The sequence below is a fragment of the Schistocerca serialis genome, chromosome 1, assembly GCF_023864345.2.
Source record: "Schistocerca serialis cubense isolate TAMUIC-IGC-003099 chromosome 1, iqSchSeri2.2, whole genome shotgun sequence".
NCBI lineage: Eukaryota > Metazoa > Arthropoda > Insecta > Orthoptera > Acrididae > Schistocerca > Schistocerca serialis.
Genome location: NC_064638.1, coordinates 1203527462 through 1203544259, shown reverse-complemented (window position 1 = coordinate 1203544259; position 16798 = coordinate 1203527462). Strand labels below are relative to the sequence as shown.

Genomic DNA, 16798 nt, shown 5'->3' with positions numbered 1-16798 from the left:
ACACCTTCCTGTACACCACAGCATCATCAGTGAACAGCCGCAGACTGGAAATTGGGAATTTGTTGTAAGATCCTGTGGGACCAAACAGCTGAGGTCATCGGTCCCTAGGCTTACACACTACTTAATCTAACGTAAACTAACTTAGGCTAAGGCAACACACACACCCATGCCCGAGGGAGGACTCCAACCGCCGACGGCGGGAGCCGTGCGAACCGTGACAAGGCGCCTAAGACCGCGCGGCTACCACAGGCGGCAATCGCAGGCTGCTGCCCACTCTGTCTGTCAGATAATTTATGTGTATATAAAATAGCAACCTTCCTATCATGCTTCCCTGGGGCGCTCCTGATGTTCCTCCTGACTCCGATGAACACCCACCGAAGAGGACAAGAAGTTTGACAGTAGAAACAATCGTCAGTTAATACAGTGAAGGATTTTGCCACTGATCATTAATTCAATGAAAACTCTCTGTACTGGTGTTACTTAAAACTTCCGGCCTGAGAGGCCGTAGTCGACGTATAAAACTATTTACTAAGGTTTCATCTCCTTCTACGAAAGACAGTTTCAGAGAGTTGCCACGTTTATCTCCGAAGATCTCTCCCAAAGACGGGGATGAAACGTTAGTAAATACTCTTATATGTCGACTAAGGCTTCTCAGCCTGGAAGTTTTAACTTAAGCAAATCGACATCTGTTAAAAACTATCAAAAGTGACCTACATTTAAGTACAACATTAACTGGGGCAACCAATAGCGCAAAACTACTTTCGAGTCCAGTCTTGTGTCAGGAACTGTTGTTGCAAAACCCTGTTTGTAGGCCTCCACCACGCCTTTGGTGAACATTTGTCTCTTTCATGCATGTCATTAGTTGGTCATACGTATATCTCCTCAGTTTCTCTGCGTGGCATCATCACCGATATCTTAATACTCATGAACTGAGTACCGTATTCCAAGCCTTCCTTAAATTGAAACCACTGTCTTCGTTTATAAGGGTTTTCGAGAATTACGTCATCCTAAAAAATTACAGCGTACAGCACAATATTGTTCGAATAACCAACTATGCAAGGAGATTTTAAACATACACATTTTTTTCTGTTTGAATTCAATTGATAATACACTACTGGCTATTACAATTGCTACACCAAGAAGAAATGCAGATGATAACCGGGTATTCATTGGACAAATGTATTATACTAGAACTGACATGTGATAACATTTTCACGCAGTTTGGGTGCAGAGATCCTGAGAAATCAGTACGCAGAACAACCACCTTGGGCCGTAATAACGGCCTTGATACGCCTGGGAATTGAGTCACACAGAGCTTGGATGGCGTGTACAGGTACAGCAGCCCAGGCAGCTTCAACGCGATACCACAGTTCATCAAGAGTAGTGACTGGCGTGTTGTGACGAGCCAGTTGCTCGGCCACCATTGACCAGACGTTTTCAATTGGTGAGAGATCTGGAGGATGTGCTGGTCTGAGCAGCAGTCGAACATTTTCTGTATCCAGAAGGGCCCGTACAGGACCTGCAACATTCGGTCATGCATTATCCTGCTGAAATGTAGGGTTTCGCAGGGATCGAATGAAGGGTAGAGCCACGGGTCGTATTACAGCTGAATTGTAACGTCCTCTGTTCAAAGTGCCGTCAATGCGAACAAGAGGTGACCGAGACGTGTAACCAATGGCACCCCATACCATCACGCTGGGTGATACGCCAGTATGGCGATGACGAATACACGCTTCCAATGTGCGTTCACCGCGATGTCGCCAAACACGGATGCGACCATCATGATGCTGTAAAGAGAACCTGAATTCATCCGAAAAAATGACGTTTAGCCATTCGTGCACCCAGGTTCGTCTTTGAGTACACCATCGCAGGCGCTCCTGTCTGTGAAGCAGCTTCAAGGGTAACCGCAGCCATGGTCTCCGAGCTGATCGTCCATGCTGCTGCAAACGTCGTCGAACTGTTCGTACAGATGGTCGTTGTCTTTCAAACGTCCCCATCTGTTGACTCAGGGATCGAGACGTGGCTGCACGATCCGTTACAGCCATGCGGATAAGATGCCTGTCATCTCGACTGCTAGTGATACAAGGCCGTTGGGATCCAGCACGGCGTTTCGTATTACCCTCCTGAACGCACCGATTCCATATTCTGCTAACAGTCGTTGGATCTCGACCAACGCGAGCAGCAATGTCGCGATACGATAAACCGCATTCGCGATTGGCTACAATCCGACCTTTATCAAAGTCGGAAACGTGATGGTACGTATTTCTCCTCCTTACACGGGGCACCACAACAACGTTTCACCAGGCAACGCCGGTCAATTGCTGTTTGTGTATGAGAAATCGGTTGAAAACTTTCCTCATGTCAGCACGTTGTAGGTGTCGCCACCGGCACCAACCTTGTGTGAATGCTCTGAAAAGCTCATCATTTGCATATCACAGCATCTTCTTCCCGTCGGTTAAATTTCCCGTCTGCAGCACGTCATCTTCGTGGTGTAGCAATTTTAATGGCCAGTGGTGTAATAACTATATGGGCCTGAATAATACGGAACATGTCCCGCTTTTTCTCTAGTAATAACTTTAGTGATACAGAACGAAAATAACGACCTGTATGTCAGCGGCTAAGCCTGAAATAAGTTATTATCAGGAAGTCAGTCTTCATAGCACAAAAGAGAACTGTAACTTAAAGCGCTAATTAATTTATAACACGTTCTTCACACAGTGCAAAAATTTACGACAACACGATTTTTCTCCCCTAATCGACCTGTTTTGTTCTTCGATGATTGGGCTAGTAGTGAATAACAGCATAATACGTTCAGATGCCGGATTTTTGTTTGTTGCAGTTCTTGGCAAGGTGATGACGTCAACGGCTGGTGTGCTGACAGCGATGGTGGCAGCGGTCGCACTGGCGACAGGCTCCTGGATCCCGTCCGACGGGGACTCTGCCAGAGACGTGGAGAACAGGTACAGCACCGCTCCGTTACTGTAGGGTGAGTTGGCTCTGAGCACTATGGGACTTAACATCTGAGGTCTTCAGTCCCCTAGACTTCGAACTACTTAAACCTAACTAACCTAAGGACATCACACACATCCATGCCCGAGGCAGAATTCGAACCTGCGAGGTCGCAGCAGCGGGGTTCCGGACTGAAGCGCCTAGAACCGCTCGGCCACAATGGCTGGCCAGCCTGAGTTCACGTTTCTTTTAAAGAAGTGCATTTAGCTTTTCTGTTTTCGTACATTTTCCCCATTTTGCCTCTTCGTGGACTTTCTCATATACTGCCATTTCATGGCAAGCTTGTAAATGCGTAAAGCAGCGTTTCCTAAACTACGATGCACGAAATACTCAGCTTCTACGAAAAACAGTTAACATCCAAGCCCGCAGTAAATTATCCAGGGTAGAAAGGGGGGGATTTGAAGTCCTACCGCTCCAAAAGTAAATTTTGCTTGAAACTTAGATGGGTGACAGTTATCCACTTAATATTTTTTGTAGATAGATGACCTTGATACTTAAATCATATTTAGCCTGGTGGCAAAGGGCGACAGTTGTGCACTTAATATTTTTTTTGTACATAGATTACTTTGATACTCAAATCTTATTTAGCATGGTGGCGAGCAAGAATAAATTTTCTTTTTTAAAGATGACGGAGTCAGAAAATTAAAAATCACTGCCAATCTCAAGCGCTGAGGATCAGTTTTCAGTGGGTCTAGAACCTTTTTTTCTCACTTTCTGCTTCTTTCACCTAAGGCAACGTGGAAAATGCCACGTCGTACCGTGGTTTGGTGGCTACTTTTCACGGCTTTTTCCCCATAACAGGCTGTCGTAGATCAGCTTAAAAGGGGAACGAGGGCAACAGCAAAATGTTGCCAGTAATTTTCTTAATTTTATCCGCAACCGTTTTCGAAGCTTAAAGCTTCACCTTCAGGTAAATTAAGAAAATTACTGGCAACTGAAGCGGATTTTTATTCTATTAGTATGTGCCTCAGCTGCCGATCAAATATTTTGGTATACAATGTTGCTCAAGGATTGGCAGCTATGAAAAAAAAAATTGTAGGGCGAGGGTCACAAGGAAGGCACGACACGCGTTCCGGCAATCTCACAAGACCTGCAGTGTAGCTGCGGCAACCACCCACCACTACCTGAGATTCATCCCCACTGCAACACTTCCTGCTTGCACTATTCTCGACTTTCAGGTCGATTGCTGTTCTGTGGGAACGTTCGTTGGGCGATGAGATCTTGTTTGTTTTCGTTCCAACAGTTGCGGATTTTTAAAAAAATTTTGTTTGTTAGTAGCGAACCCGGCACTGCTGAATATGTTTCGGAACTGGGTATACGTCCTAGTCTGGGGTATCGTTGGGAATTGTGTTAAGACGCAAAGTTCGGCTCCTCGTTGCGATTTCGCCCACTTTGAAGCTACAGAACTAGAAATTACAATATATCATACGCAATATGACTGAAAAAGACCCCCTTGTTTTCGTTTTTGGGTTTTATTGTTTTAAAGGTTTTTTAAAATTTTTTGTGCACATTACAATTACAAAACTTCGGCATATACAACAATTTTAGTTTTTTGTATACTCTGTGGAACGAGTACGAAGTGGTTTTCTGATCTACTAGTTCGTGAAAGGGCAATATACGACTGATCATGTGAAAAATTTGTCTAATTTTTTTAAAGACCCTGCTATCGTATGTAAAACCGACTGCCAGGAAGAAAACAAAACAGCATATTTACACAGAACATCAATACTACTACATACACATTGTTGAGTATACAACTGTTGTTTAAAAATGAATCCTACTTCAAAATGGCTCTGAGCACTATGGGACTCAACTGCTAAGGTCATTAGTCCCCTAGAACTTAGAACTAGTTAAACCTAACTAACCTAAGGACATCACAAACATCCATGCCCGAGGCAGGATTCGAACCTGCGACCGTAGCGGTCTTGCGGTTCCAGACTGCAGCGCCTTTAACCGCACGGCCACTTCGGCCGGCTAATCCTACTTCCTAATAGTGCATAGTTTTAGTTTTTGCGATACAGTACTGCAGGAGTTAGTGAAAGGGAATGCACAATTGGCCATAGTAAAAGCACTCTGATCGTAATTCAATACCAACGTATTTAAATGTCTGACCTTGGACCTTGTTTCTTTTTACTGCAAAATGGAATCTTGATTCGCGTAAAGTGAATGGGTCAATCGGTTGGCATCATTAGTATACAGGGTGTGAAAGAGATCTCTCCAGCTCAGGGTCTCTGAGGATAGTACCTTCAATGAGATTTTCTTGCATACTTTTAATCTAGAAATGGATATCATTACAAGGACGATTCAGAATATGTAGTAGTATTCTATTCGTAAGCCGATAAGCTATAAAGACAGATTTTGTGTTAGAACCGACTACATGAAAGAAAATTGTGTAGACATTTTTTTAAAATAATATATACGCAGAAACCATACCTATGGAAGAAACAATTTTTAACTATTCATTTAACATGGCAAGATTGGTGACATTAGGCCCTCCTTTAGTCAGGCATTCTCTATATTTTACGTTACATGTATTTCAGCAAGCATGTTATTATACATTCAGAAATGAAAAATTACAACACCGCAGATAAACAAAAATATACACGTAAACAGCACACGATGAAGACATCAGAATTGAGAAATTATGGTAAGGTATGTTTTAGTAATGTGAGCTACCAAAAGTGAAGATGAGAGAAAGTGGTGGTGGAGGGAGGCAGAGAAGAATGTGATAGCATACAGCAAAGGACTAGAAGGGGAGAGAAAGCAGCGTGACTCACAGAGGAAGCAAAAGAGAAAGGAGCATAACAATTTGTATCCTGTTTTTAACGTCGTGCTATAGTGGTTAAAGCCGACTGCAAGAAAGAAAACGAACCTTCACATTTTCTAAGCACAGCAATTTCTTTCTCGCAGTCGATTTTTAAAGAAACCATGCACATTTTTGTTTAAAAAAATTTGTAGCAAGTGTCCGTCCAAAATTCTAGTACAGTATCATGCAGTAACTTGAAGTAAATCTGTGTGTTATCAAAGACTGAGCCTGAAAGAAGTTATTCTCAGGACCTCAGTCTTAATCGCACAAAAGAAGACCATCTTGTCGTCTACATTTTAATCGTTGCAGAACTGAGCTTAGAGTATTTCGTGTCGCCATTTTCCTTTCTTCTAGACCGACAGGTTCTCTCATATCGATTAAAGGGGATAATTTTTTTTGTTAAATGACAAATAAGTAGAAAGTTTTGTCACGAAACGTATTATCGAGTGAATTAATAAACATTGCAATCTCTTTCCAGTAACGAAACCAAACGGACGACCGACGAGGTTAAGAAGGGATAAGTCACTCTCTCACTTTTTTAATATTCAGGGCTACTCCTTAATGTTGTTATTACCCCTAGATATCATTTTTGTGAGACGACAGGAGTTATCGGCATGAGCAGGGATTGATGGTAGCATATACAGTCGTACTCAAAAGTATCCGAACGACCTGAATTGCATTTCGCCTGATTCGAATGCAACCCACATAGCGCAACTGTGTAGCAGGTCCTCTAATCGCCCCTCGGTACAGTCGTTTGACGATTGAAAATGGTTCCAACAAGTCACCACTAGAAAACACTGATCTCTGTCGCAATAACTCAAGATGTAAAGTAATACCACGGTACTACAAATATCAGTGAACATCTTATCACAGATAAGACGGTTCTTAAGGCTTGTAAGCTCACAAAAATGACATACATGAAATGTTACCACTCTCATTATTACGTCAGATACGTAATTCACGTAGTAAGTTCGTCGTATTCATGATTTCCTCTTGAAAACAACATACCGTACTTATTATTTAACGCAAAATGACATTAAAAATTTAAGTTGTTCACGAGCAGCTAGTTGAGAATATGTATTAACTTCAAATGACACGACGAACCGTCTCGTTCTGCATATGGATTCAAACCCAGGTCATGCAGACTAAGCTAGGACTTCGTGACTGACGGAAACTAACAGTCATTCCTGACTAGGCATACAGAGAGTGATATACGTCGATTTTAGACAGTATCCGTTAGCAAATATCAACTTTAATTACATAACGTAAACATTTTTAACGTACGCGAATTCCTACCCAGCATCTATTGTCCTTGTTAACGAACTACGAGAGATGTTAAATATTGCTTCTTCACAAGTTAACTTACTTGAAATGCCGTGAGGTAAAGCTTTGTGTTGGACAGTGATTCGAACCCAGAACCAAACTGGATTGTCATCGAAGCACAATCAACTGTGACATATCGGATTTTCTCGGCAGTAGCTAGATGTTTCAGCTGAAATGACGAGACGAAACTTTAATTTTTTCTTTCCCAGGACTCCAACCTGGCACCTATCGCTGTTATATTCTAGAGAAAACGAACGTTAAATATGGATTTGTTGCACCAGCAGCGACATGTGAGCATGTTTGAACTAGAAATAATATGACGAAGAGTTCAGTGCTGACTGGGAATAGAGCCCCACACATATAGTTGTTGACTACACGCAAAGAGACGACAGCTACCGAATTTTTCTCCACCAGCAGCTCGGAGTAAGATCTTGCTGAACTTACAGTGATCTCGCAAATAGTTCTGTTTCTCACTGGGAGTCAAAAACGTCAAATATCGTGGGTGTTGGCAACGAATGAAAAAACATTAAAAATCGAAATTATTATCCACCAGCAGATAGGTGTTATCATACTAGAGCTTGATAATACATAATGAAAGCTTTAGTGCCGGGTCAGGATTCGAACCCTTTCACGCGCAATATGTAGAGATGTTGAGGAATCTGCAGTTTTGAACAAACAACAAATTACAGTCGAGCTGTATTGTCACGAAGGGATCAAATTCCGCGTTAGGGGCGGTCTGAGTTGCATCCCCAGTTCAGAACCAATTTTATCGACATACAGAAGCTCAAATAAAAGATGGAATAAGTGTCCTGTGACCCTACATAGCGTTTGTTTGGTCACTAGAAATAAATAACTAGTATAAGAAAGGTTACTTTTGATAGAGTTTCTACCTGTCGCGACTCCTGACTCTATTGTGGTTCAACCTAACGTCTACTTAGTAGAGAAGGAATATCATGTTTAACATGAATGTCAGACCACAATGCCATTACACCTTCTTCACTTGACGTAGCCAGAAGAGAACAGAATCTGCCTCTCCTTATCAGAAATCACCAGCAGAAGTTGGTATCGAACCCAGACCATAAGTATATGAACCTAGCATCAATCCAAGATACCACCAAATTCTCTTCTCTATCACTCCTTTTTCTATCATAACAATGGTGCGCCACGCTGGATGAGAATTCTGACACACAGGCTCCCTGTAGTGGTTTGCAACGTGTTCAGTACGTTCATTTACTTGGTTGACCGAATCGCCATGAACTAGCTGCCTCGGCTACCCAGTGCATAGATTCGACTCTGTTTTGTAATCACCGGAATAAAATCACGTAACTGACACCTACACAGTACTGCCAACAGTGCAGGATGCAAAAATTTATATAGGAAGTGTTCCTTTCGACTCTGTTGCGCTTGTTTGTCAAAAACGTCGTGCAGTGCAAAAGAAAAGCTGTAACTGTCCGTCTCTCAGAAGTCTAGATCCGGCCATATGCATTATCTTACATTATTGTGCAATGCGGAAGTTCTGGAGGAATTGTTATTGAGTTCTGGAAGTGTTGTAGCTATATGTCAGCTAGTAGCGTAACGGTAAGTGTCGCGCACTGTTGATAAGACGTCGTGTGTTTGGGTACATTCACTGCTACATTTTTTAAAACGCCCTACTGCTGTCTTCTGAAGTTATAGATCTAATGGAACTTTGAACATAATTCCCTTCACTTCTCAACCCAAAATAGTCGCATGTGGAAAAAGGGCTAACTTCTGCGACAGTTTGTTCTTTTCAGGTTTAATAGATGGCCAGGTTGCAGATGCATCTCGAAACTTTTGTATTATGTATGGGGATAGCGCATCGTGCCAAAATACGTCAGAAAAGTATTTTCTACATTACCTGTCGTGTGGCAGTGGCATTTTATTCTTCATCAAATCTTGTTTGACAGCTTTAACTCAGAACAAGTTTTCTACATGCATGTAATCAATAAACTGCGTGTGTATTGTCAGACTGTTATAGATAACATCAGAGAATTCGCATATATCGTTGATGATTAATTTCTCTCTCATGTTAACTAATGTTTTAACAACACTAAAAGAAACCGTACGAAAATTGTGCACTATATTATAATAAATGAAATAAAACTACCCACGATAACCTTACGACGAAAGTCTCTTTCAATAAAACTGAGTATCTGTACACAAGCGTGCCTCTATCGGCACGAATTAGTAAAATACTAATCACTTGGATTTCGATTGGGTCTGTGTTTGATTGCTATGCTGTGTCATACTCACGTGGTATGCAAATGTGGCATTTCATAAAGAAAGTTATGTATTCCTAGAAACCCAAAACTTGCTTGTCAGGAGGGGAAAGAGGCATTACCTGTTGTGCAGCATTGTAAGTTTTTCACCATTGCACTATGAGCCGAAAGTATTTTCTTGCGATTTCCTTATCGATGTATGATCTGACTGCTTGTAGCTCTTTCACAGAAGGGATAAAAACGTAACAGTCAGCAAGACTGGAACCGCAAACCATAACACACGCTATGTCACAGGTTAGCACTTTTACACAGAGCTAGGGAAGAGTCATGCTTCTAGGTTTCCTCTTACAAGACCAGTAGTGGCTAGAACTCGTAAACCGCTATTTAAAGGACGAGATTAGATGCGATTTCCACGTGCAACGACTTTCCTGGGCTGAAAACCGCAAATTTACAATCTTTTGTTACAGCTCAAGCGTTAATAATAACTCAGATTATTCAGTGGAAATGACAGGAAACATCAAGTGAACTTTGAGGCTTAATTCCGTGCACACCAGGAAGTAACTCATCGATCACGGAGTTGCCAAATATACCTTGCCTTGTTGCCAAATCTCAGTTACATTACGAGCAGGAAGAAGACGAACCGATGTGATCCTACAGTGGGCTGGGAAGTGACCATAGCTGACGTCTCAAAGACGCGGCTGCTACGGCCTGGAATACGTAATCCGTCTGATTCATATTTCTGTAACTGGGTTTAGGGACTGGAGCGCAGTTACTAATAATACTCAGAACTGACTACAAACTAAGCTTCATAAATCAGTAACTCGCATAGTTGTTTTTATATATCTTTCGTAAGTGTACTCAACACTAAGAAAATCATTGACGAACGTTTTCGTGCCTCGCCGAAAGTCGAGCGCAACAAACAAATAAAAAAAAAAAGACTGTGTGTGTGTGTGTGAGAGAGAGAGAGAGAGAGAGAGAGAGAGAGAGAGAGAGAGAGAGAGAGAGAAGAGAGAGAGAGAGTGAGGGAGAGAGATAAAAATAAAAAAGAATGAGAGAGAGAGAGTAAAAAATTGTGGCAAAGAAACTGAATCATGGTGTGTAAAGAAATCTTTCATTAAAATGACACGTTCGACATCATTACGAAATGTCGTTTTGATGATCTATGGAACAAGTATCAATCTAATCTAATCTAATCGTATTGCTGACCAGTCATGAAGAGGCACGAATTACAGAAATTTTCGCCAATGTCAGTAACCAAATCTAAACTTGAAAATAAAGGACGACAGTTTTTGTAATAAACCGGGACTCCTGTAAAGACCCTTTCGTCCCTGTTAACTAACCACGAAAGATGTTGTCGCGTCCCAAGCGTGGGTATTGCGAGGGATTGAGCGACACGGTTCGTGGATGGGATTTAGCCGGTTGACCTTAGTGAGAGGGAGACTTTTAGATCTGGCTGAGATGTAGAAATCCCTGGTGTGAAGGTAAAAGGCTAGGAAGCGGGTAGAATTAAAGTCACGATAACTTTAACAAATTGCAGTTTATTCTGAATGAATACAGCTCACCCTAACTGCGTGGTGATTGCATTCACAGGAAGGCCGAGTCTAATACAGAGACGGTGACTGACTCCACCGCTCCGACTGCCTACTAGAAGCTCTGCAATATTTCCTAGCACCCTACGTTAGAGTCCCGCGGCTACGCCCTAACGCTCTCCAGCGACCATCTCCGGCTGCCTGCCTGCAGCCCGTCCCTCAGCCCAAGTCGGCTGCTGCTATCACTCTCGAACTACTCGACAAGAAGAACGCTCAGAGCGGCGTGCTCTCGGGTTTTGTTAGCGTTTCCCCTTCGACCCCGCCAGCGCTTGGCATGACGTAGCGTCGAAGGCAACTTGTCCTTGTTCGGTATCGTTAAAGCATTGTTGTTGCTGTTGTTCTTCAGAGGCTGAGTGGAGGGATAGAGGTGCCTCTCCCTATATGGTCACGCACTGCGTCCTGAGCCCTTCATTGGTTCCTCATGACGTAGTGCGGTCCCCACCAAGGGCCCTCTTTCTTTCTCTCTCCACTCCCAGACCTCCCTCTCTAGCCAGGAATGCTTTCTGTTGATACTTCTTAATTGATTGCTTATCATGAGTCCCTACACAGCCCTTCGTTTGTATCTGCAGGCTGTTTACTTTCTTATCAAGCGCCGCTGCCCAACAGTTTGACCGCCGCCTCGGCTGACCCTTCGGCCACGCCTGGCGTCCAGCGCTACAACTTTAACTTTTTCCTACGTACTATTCTCAAGGTACTGCAGTTATACTTGGCTTGTTCCTGCGGTTACAACAATGTGTGCTATGCCTCCATTCAGAAGGAACAAAGTGTTCATGCATTTAAAGATGAAGCGCATGATGTAAAGTTTCGTGACGGAGAAACGAACCCAACACGCAATCGGATTGTTAACTAAGTAAAATCAGATATTACGTATCGGTTTTTCTTACCAGCTGCTAGATGTTTGAATCTAAAATACGGATACAAATTTTTGTGCCTGAGCGACAATCGAACCGCACACCTACCGTCCTTCTTTATCATCCACGAACATAGCTTAAGTATCAGTTTCTTACTCACGAACAGTAAGATGTGTGCGTGTTTGACCATAAATAACGACACCTATTGCGATTGTTGGCAACACATGGGCAGACATTAAAAATGCACGTTAATTTTCACTGGCAGACTGGTATGCACGTGATAGGGTTTGAAATGAAATTATGAATATTTTTGTACTGGATCAGGATTCGGACCCACATACTTACCTTTGGAGGAGACCTAGGGAAGATTGCAGCCTTGGGAAAAGGAACTAAATGATTGAACTATACTGTTCCGAGAGATTCAGATCCTCGAAAGATGAGATACGAATTCGAATCACAGTCCAGATACAAATTTTTCAACGTCTCTAGTTCAATCAATTACAAGAAAAACAAGAGCCCTGTTCCTTTAAATGGCTATCGTTTGATCAATAAAATAAAATTTTCTAATGTAAGTTTACTGGAGACAGTATTTCTGTTTACCATGACTTCCGCCTATGTCATTTCCCAACGTAAACTGGCTCTGCCCAGTTGGTAATGAAGGAACGTGATGTTTAATGCGGATTCTGTGTTATAACGTCTTTCTCTTGAGGTTACCCGAGGTAAAGTAAATCTGTTTGTGCCTCTTAAAAGTAAATGCCTGACCCCATGCATTGCACCTGTGATAGTTCGTTCCATCAGACCATTGTGGCCACATTTCTCAGCCCCAGTAGTGTGCTTTAACGGATGATGTGCTTAGCTTACAAAATAAGTCAAAGTGGAAAAAATGCGAGTTTATTAAATAGTTAAGTAGAAGCAATCTTCTGACGTGGAGATTATGCTATTCTCATGTCAGCAGGATGTAAAGACTCTTCTAGGCATCATAGCCTCGATGTGAAGCCATTTTGAAATATTCACTAATTCAGCAAATTTCGTAGTTCGAGAAAATAAAGTGTGAAGTTACCGGATAATTCGATTATTACCGTCATTGTTACTATCATTTTCTTCATACCGTTGCTGGAACCATGTGCTTGAAGATCATTTAATGCCTTTTGGTCATTATAGAAGTAGTTGTCCTAGAAGAGGTTCTTTCCCTGTTTACGGAGTCCTTTTCATGTTAATATCAAATATCAGCAATTACTCGCAGATTACATTAAAACTAAAGTAATTGATGAAGACGTTACTTGATAACAAAAACGCACTGACTTTCTTAATTTACTTACGCCAAGAAATGGCTGTCGAATACTGCCAAACTAAAAGCCAAGGGATTTTACTGCCTTCCGTTATACGTCGCTGTCACTTCTTTCACATGATTTGGTCGACGTGACCTGTTTCAAGTTGTGTATGGTAGAAAATGTTTTAGAAAATCAATTGTTTTCCTTTGCAATAAACAGAAAGATTTTCATTGTAAGCTATCCAATTTAAAAATGTTCGCTTTATTAGTTCAAATTTAATATTCACTTCTATAATGTAGGAAAGTATTTCACAGTTGCAAAACCCGCATCCGACTCATTGACCTTATACTTTTTTAGTCGCTGACCATAAGTTCTAGCTCAGAGTGACACCAGTTTAAGTAACCTAATGTAGCGAAGACTGTTTGCCAGTGCTCTTTTTCACCGGAAAATATGCAATTCACTCATTGGGCTCCAATAGTACACTGTAACAGTAATTTCTGTGTGTATGCAATGTATGCGGATTGTGGAATTTAGTGGTGCTCTCTCTTCCACTTCTGTATACAATGTGCCTGACCTAAACGGGCCCTTTATCATTATAGGCCCTGGGCAGTGCAACATCATTCTGACAACAGTAATGTGCTTATACTGACAGCCTCACTGTTCATTTTTAGCTGATTTTGTAATCATTTAAATAAAACAACATGATCTTACAGTGGGAGACATTTCGTCCCACTTTTCCTTGTGTGAAATTTGTCAGTAAGCTTTTTTCCTTCAAACCAGCGAAATGCGGCAGAGTACAGCCAGTAAACGATTCACAAACCATGATTTATTGCCGTTAAGACGATTTCTTTAAACATTGTCGTAGCTGAAGGGTATAGAATAAATCCATCAAACTCTATTCAGCGTTACGTAGTTTCATATTGCTTTATCCATATTTTGAGCCGAGATAAATAGATTGAACAGATAAACATCAGTCTTTGCCGACCAAAAGCCACCCAGTGGAGTGCTACTAATTTGTTGCTTCTACTTGTTGCCAAAAGTTCATGACTTATTGCCATCTCGTTTGACTTGTTTGTCCTATTTTGTGATCAATAAGCTTTTTGCCATTTCTTTTATAGAAGAGTAATTCCTTTTTGATATACACTCCTGGAAATGGAAAAAAGAACACATTGCCACCGGTGTGTCAGACCCACCATACTTGCTCCGGACACTGCGAGAGGGCTGTACAAGCAATGATCACACGCACGGCACAGCGGACACACCAGGAGCCGCGGTGTTGGCCGTCGAATGGCGCTAGCTGCGCAGCATTTGTGCACCGCCGCCGTCAGTGTCAGCCAGTTTGCCGTGGCATACGGAGCTCCATCGCAGTCTTTAACACTGGTAGCATGCCGCGACAGCGTGGACGTGAACCGTATGTGCAGTTGACGGACTTTGAGCGAGGGCGTATAGTGGGCATGCGGGAGGCCGGGTGGACGTACCGCCGAATTGCTCAACACGTGGGGCGTGAGGTCTCCACAGTACATCGATGTTGTCGCCAGTGGTCGGCGGAAGGTGCACGTGCCCGTCGACCTGGGACCAGACCGCAGCGACGCACGGATGCACGCCAAGACCGTAGGATCCTACGCAGTGCCGTAGGGGACCGCACCGCCACTTCCCAGCAAATTAGGGACACTGTTGCTCCTGGGGTATCGGCGAGGACCATTCGCAACCGTCTCCATGAAGCTGGGCTACGGTCCCGCACACCGTTAGGCCGTCTTCCGCTCACGCCCCAACATCGTGCAGCCCGCCTCCAGTGGTGTCGCGACAGGCGTGAATGGAGGGACGAATGGAGACGTGTCGTCTTCAGCGATGAGAGACGCTTCTGCCTTGGTGCCAATGATGGTCGTATGCGTGTTTGGCGCCGTGCAGGTGAGCGCCACAATCAGGACTCCATACGACCGAGGCACACAGGGCCAACACCCGGCATCATGGTGTGGGGAGCGATCTCCTACACTGGCCGTACACCACTGGTGATCGTCGAGGGGACACTGAATAGTGCACGGTACATCCAAACCGTCATCGAACCCATCGTTCTACCATTCCTAGACCGGCAAGGGAACTTGCTGTTCCAACAGGACAATGCACGTCCGCATGTATCCCGTGCCACCCAACGTGCTCTAGAAGGTGTAAGTCAGCTACCCTGGCCAGCAAGATCTCCGGATCTGTCCCCCATTGAGCATGTTTGGGACTGGATGAAGCGTCGTCTCACGCGGTCTGCACGTCCAGCACGAACGCTGGTCCAACTGAGGCGCCAGGTGGAAATGGCATGGCAAGCCGTTCCACAGGACTACATCCAGCACCTCTACGATCGTCTCCATGGGAGAATAGCAGCCTGCATTGCTGCGAAAGGTGGATATACACTGCACTAGTGCCGACATTGTGCATGCCCTTTTGCCTGTGTCTATGTGCCTGTGGTTCTGTCAGTGTGATCATGTGATGTGTCGGACCCCAGGAATGTGTCAATAAAGTTTCCCCTTCCTGGGACAATGAATTCACGGTGTTCTTATTTCAATTTCCAGGAGTGTATACAGGGTTATTACAAATGATTGAAGCGATTTCACAGCTCTACAATAACTTTATTATTTGAGATATTTTCACAATGATTTGCACACACATACAAAAACTCAAAAAGTGTTTTTAGGCATTCACAAATGTTCGATATGTGCCCCTTTAGTGATTCGGCAGACATCAAGCCGATAATCAAGTTCCTCCCACACTCGGCGCAGCATGTCCCCATCAATGAGTTCGAAAGCATCGTTGATGCGAGCTCGCAGTTCTGGCACGTTTCTTGGTAGAAGAGGTTTAAACACTGAATCTTTCACATAACCCCACAGAAAGAAATCGCATGGGGTTAAGTCGGGAGAGCGTGGAGGCCATGACATGAAATGCTGATCATGATCTCCACCACGACCTATCCATCGGTTTTCCAATCTCCTGTTTAAGAAATGCCGAACATCATGATGGAAGTGCGGTGGAGCACCATCCTGTTGAAAGATGAAGTCGGCGCTGTCGGTCTCCAGTTGCGGTATGAGCCAATTTTCCAGCATGTCCAGATACACGTGTCCTGTAACGTTTTTTTCGCAGAAGAAAAAGGGGCCGCAAACTTTAAACCGTGAGATTGCACAAAACACTTTAACTTTTGGTGAATTGTGAATTTGGTGCACGAATGCGTGAGGATTCTCTACCGCCCAGATTCGCAAATTGTGTCTGTTCACTTCACCATTAAGAAAAAATGTTGCTTCATCACTGAAAACAAGTTTCGCACTGAACTCATCCTCTTCCATGAGCTGTTGCAACCGCGCCGAAAATTCAAAGCGTTTGACTTTGTCATCGGGTGTCAGGGCTTGTAGCAATTGTAAACGGTAATGCTTCTGCTTTAGCCTTTTCCGTAAGATTTTCCAAACCGTCGGCTGTGGTACGTTTAGCTCCCTGCTTACTTTATTCGTCGACTTCCGCGGGCTACGCGTGAAACTTGCCCGCACGCGTTCAACCGTTTCTTCGCTCACTGCAGGCCGACCCGTTGATTTCCCCTTACAGAGGCATCCAGAAGCTTTAAACTGCGCATACCACCGCCGAATGGAGTTAGCAGTTGGTGGATCTTTGTTGAACTTCGTCCTGAAGTGTCGTTGCACTGTTATGGCTGACTGATGTGAGTGCATTTCAAGCACGACAT

At 43.4% G+C, this 16798-nt stretch overlaps 1 protein-coding gene across 1 annotated transcript in view; it reads left to right on the top strand.

The window, feature by feature from the left end:
* The first annotated feature begins 2844 nt into the window (after nucleotides 1–2844).
* LOC126459815 (uncharacterized) overlaps nucleotides 2845–16798 on the top strand; it is a 59809-nt gene continuing 45855 nt past the window's right edge. The window contains exon 1 of the mRNA XM_050095884.1: nucleotides 2845–2960. Coding sequence (XP_049951841.1) covers nucleotides 2854–2960 — 107 coding nt within the window. The 5' untranslated portion in view covers nucleotides 2845–2853. The remainder of the gene's footprint in view (nucleotides 2961–16798) is intronic.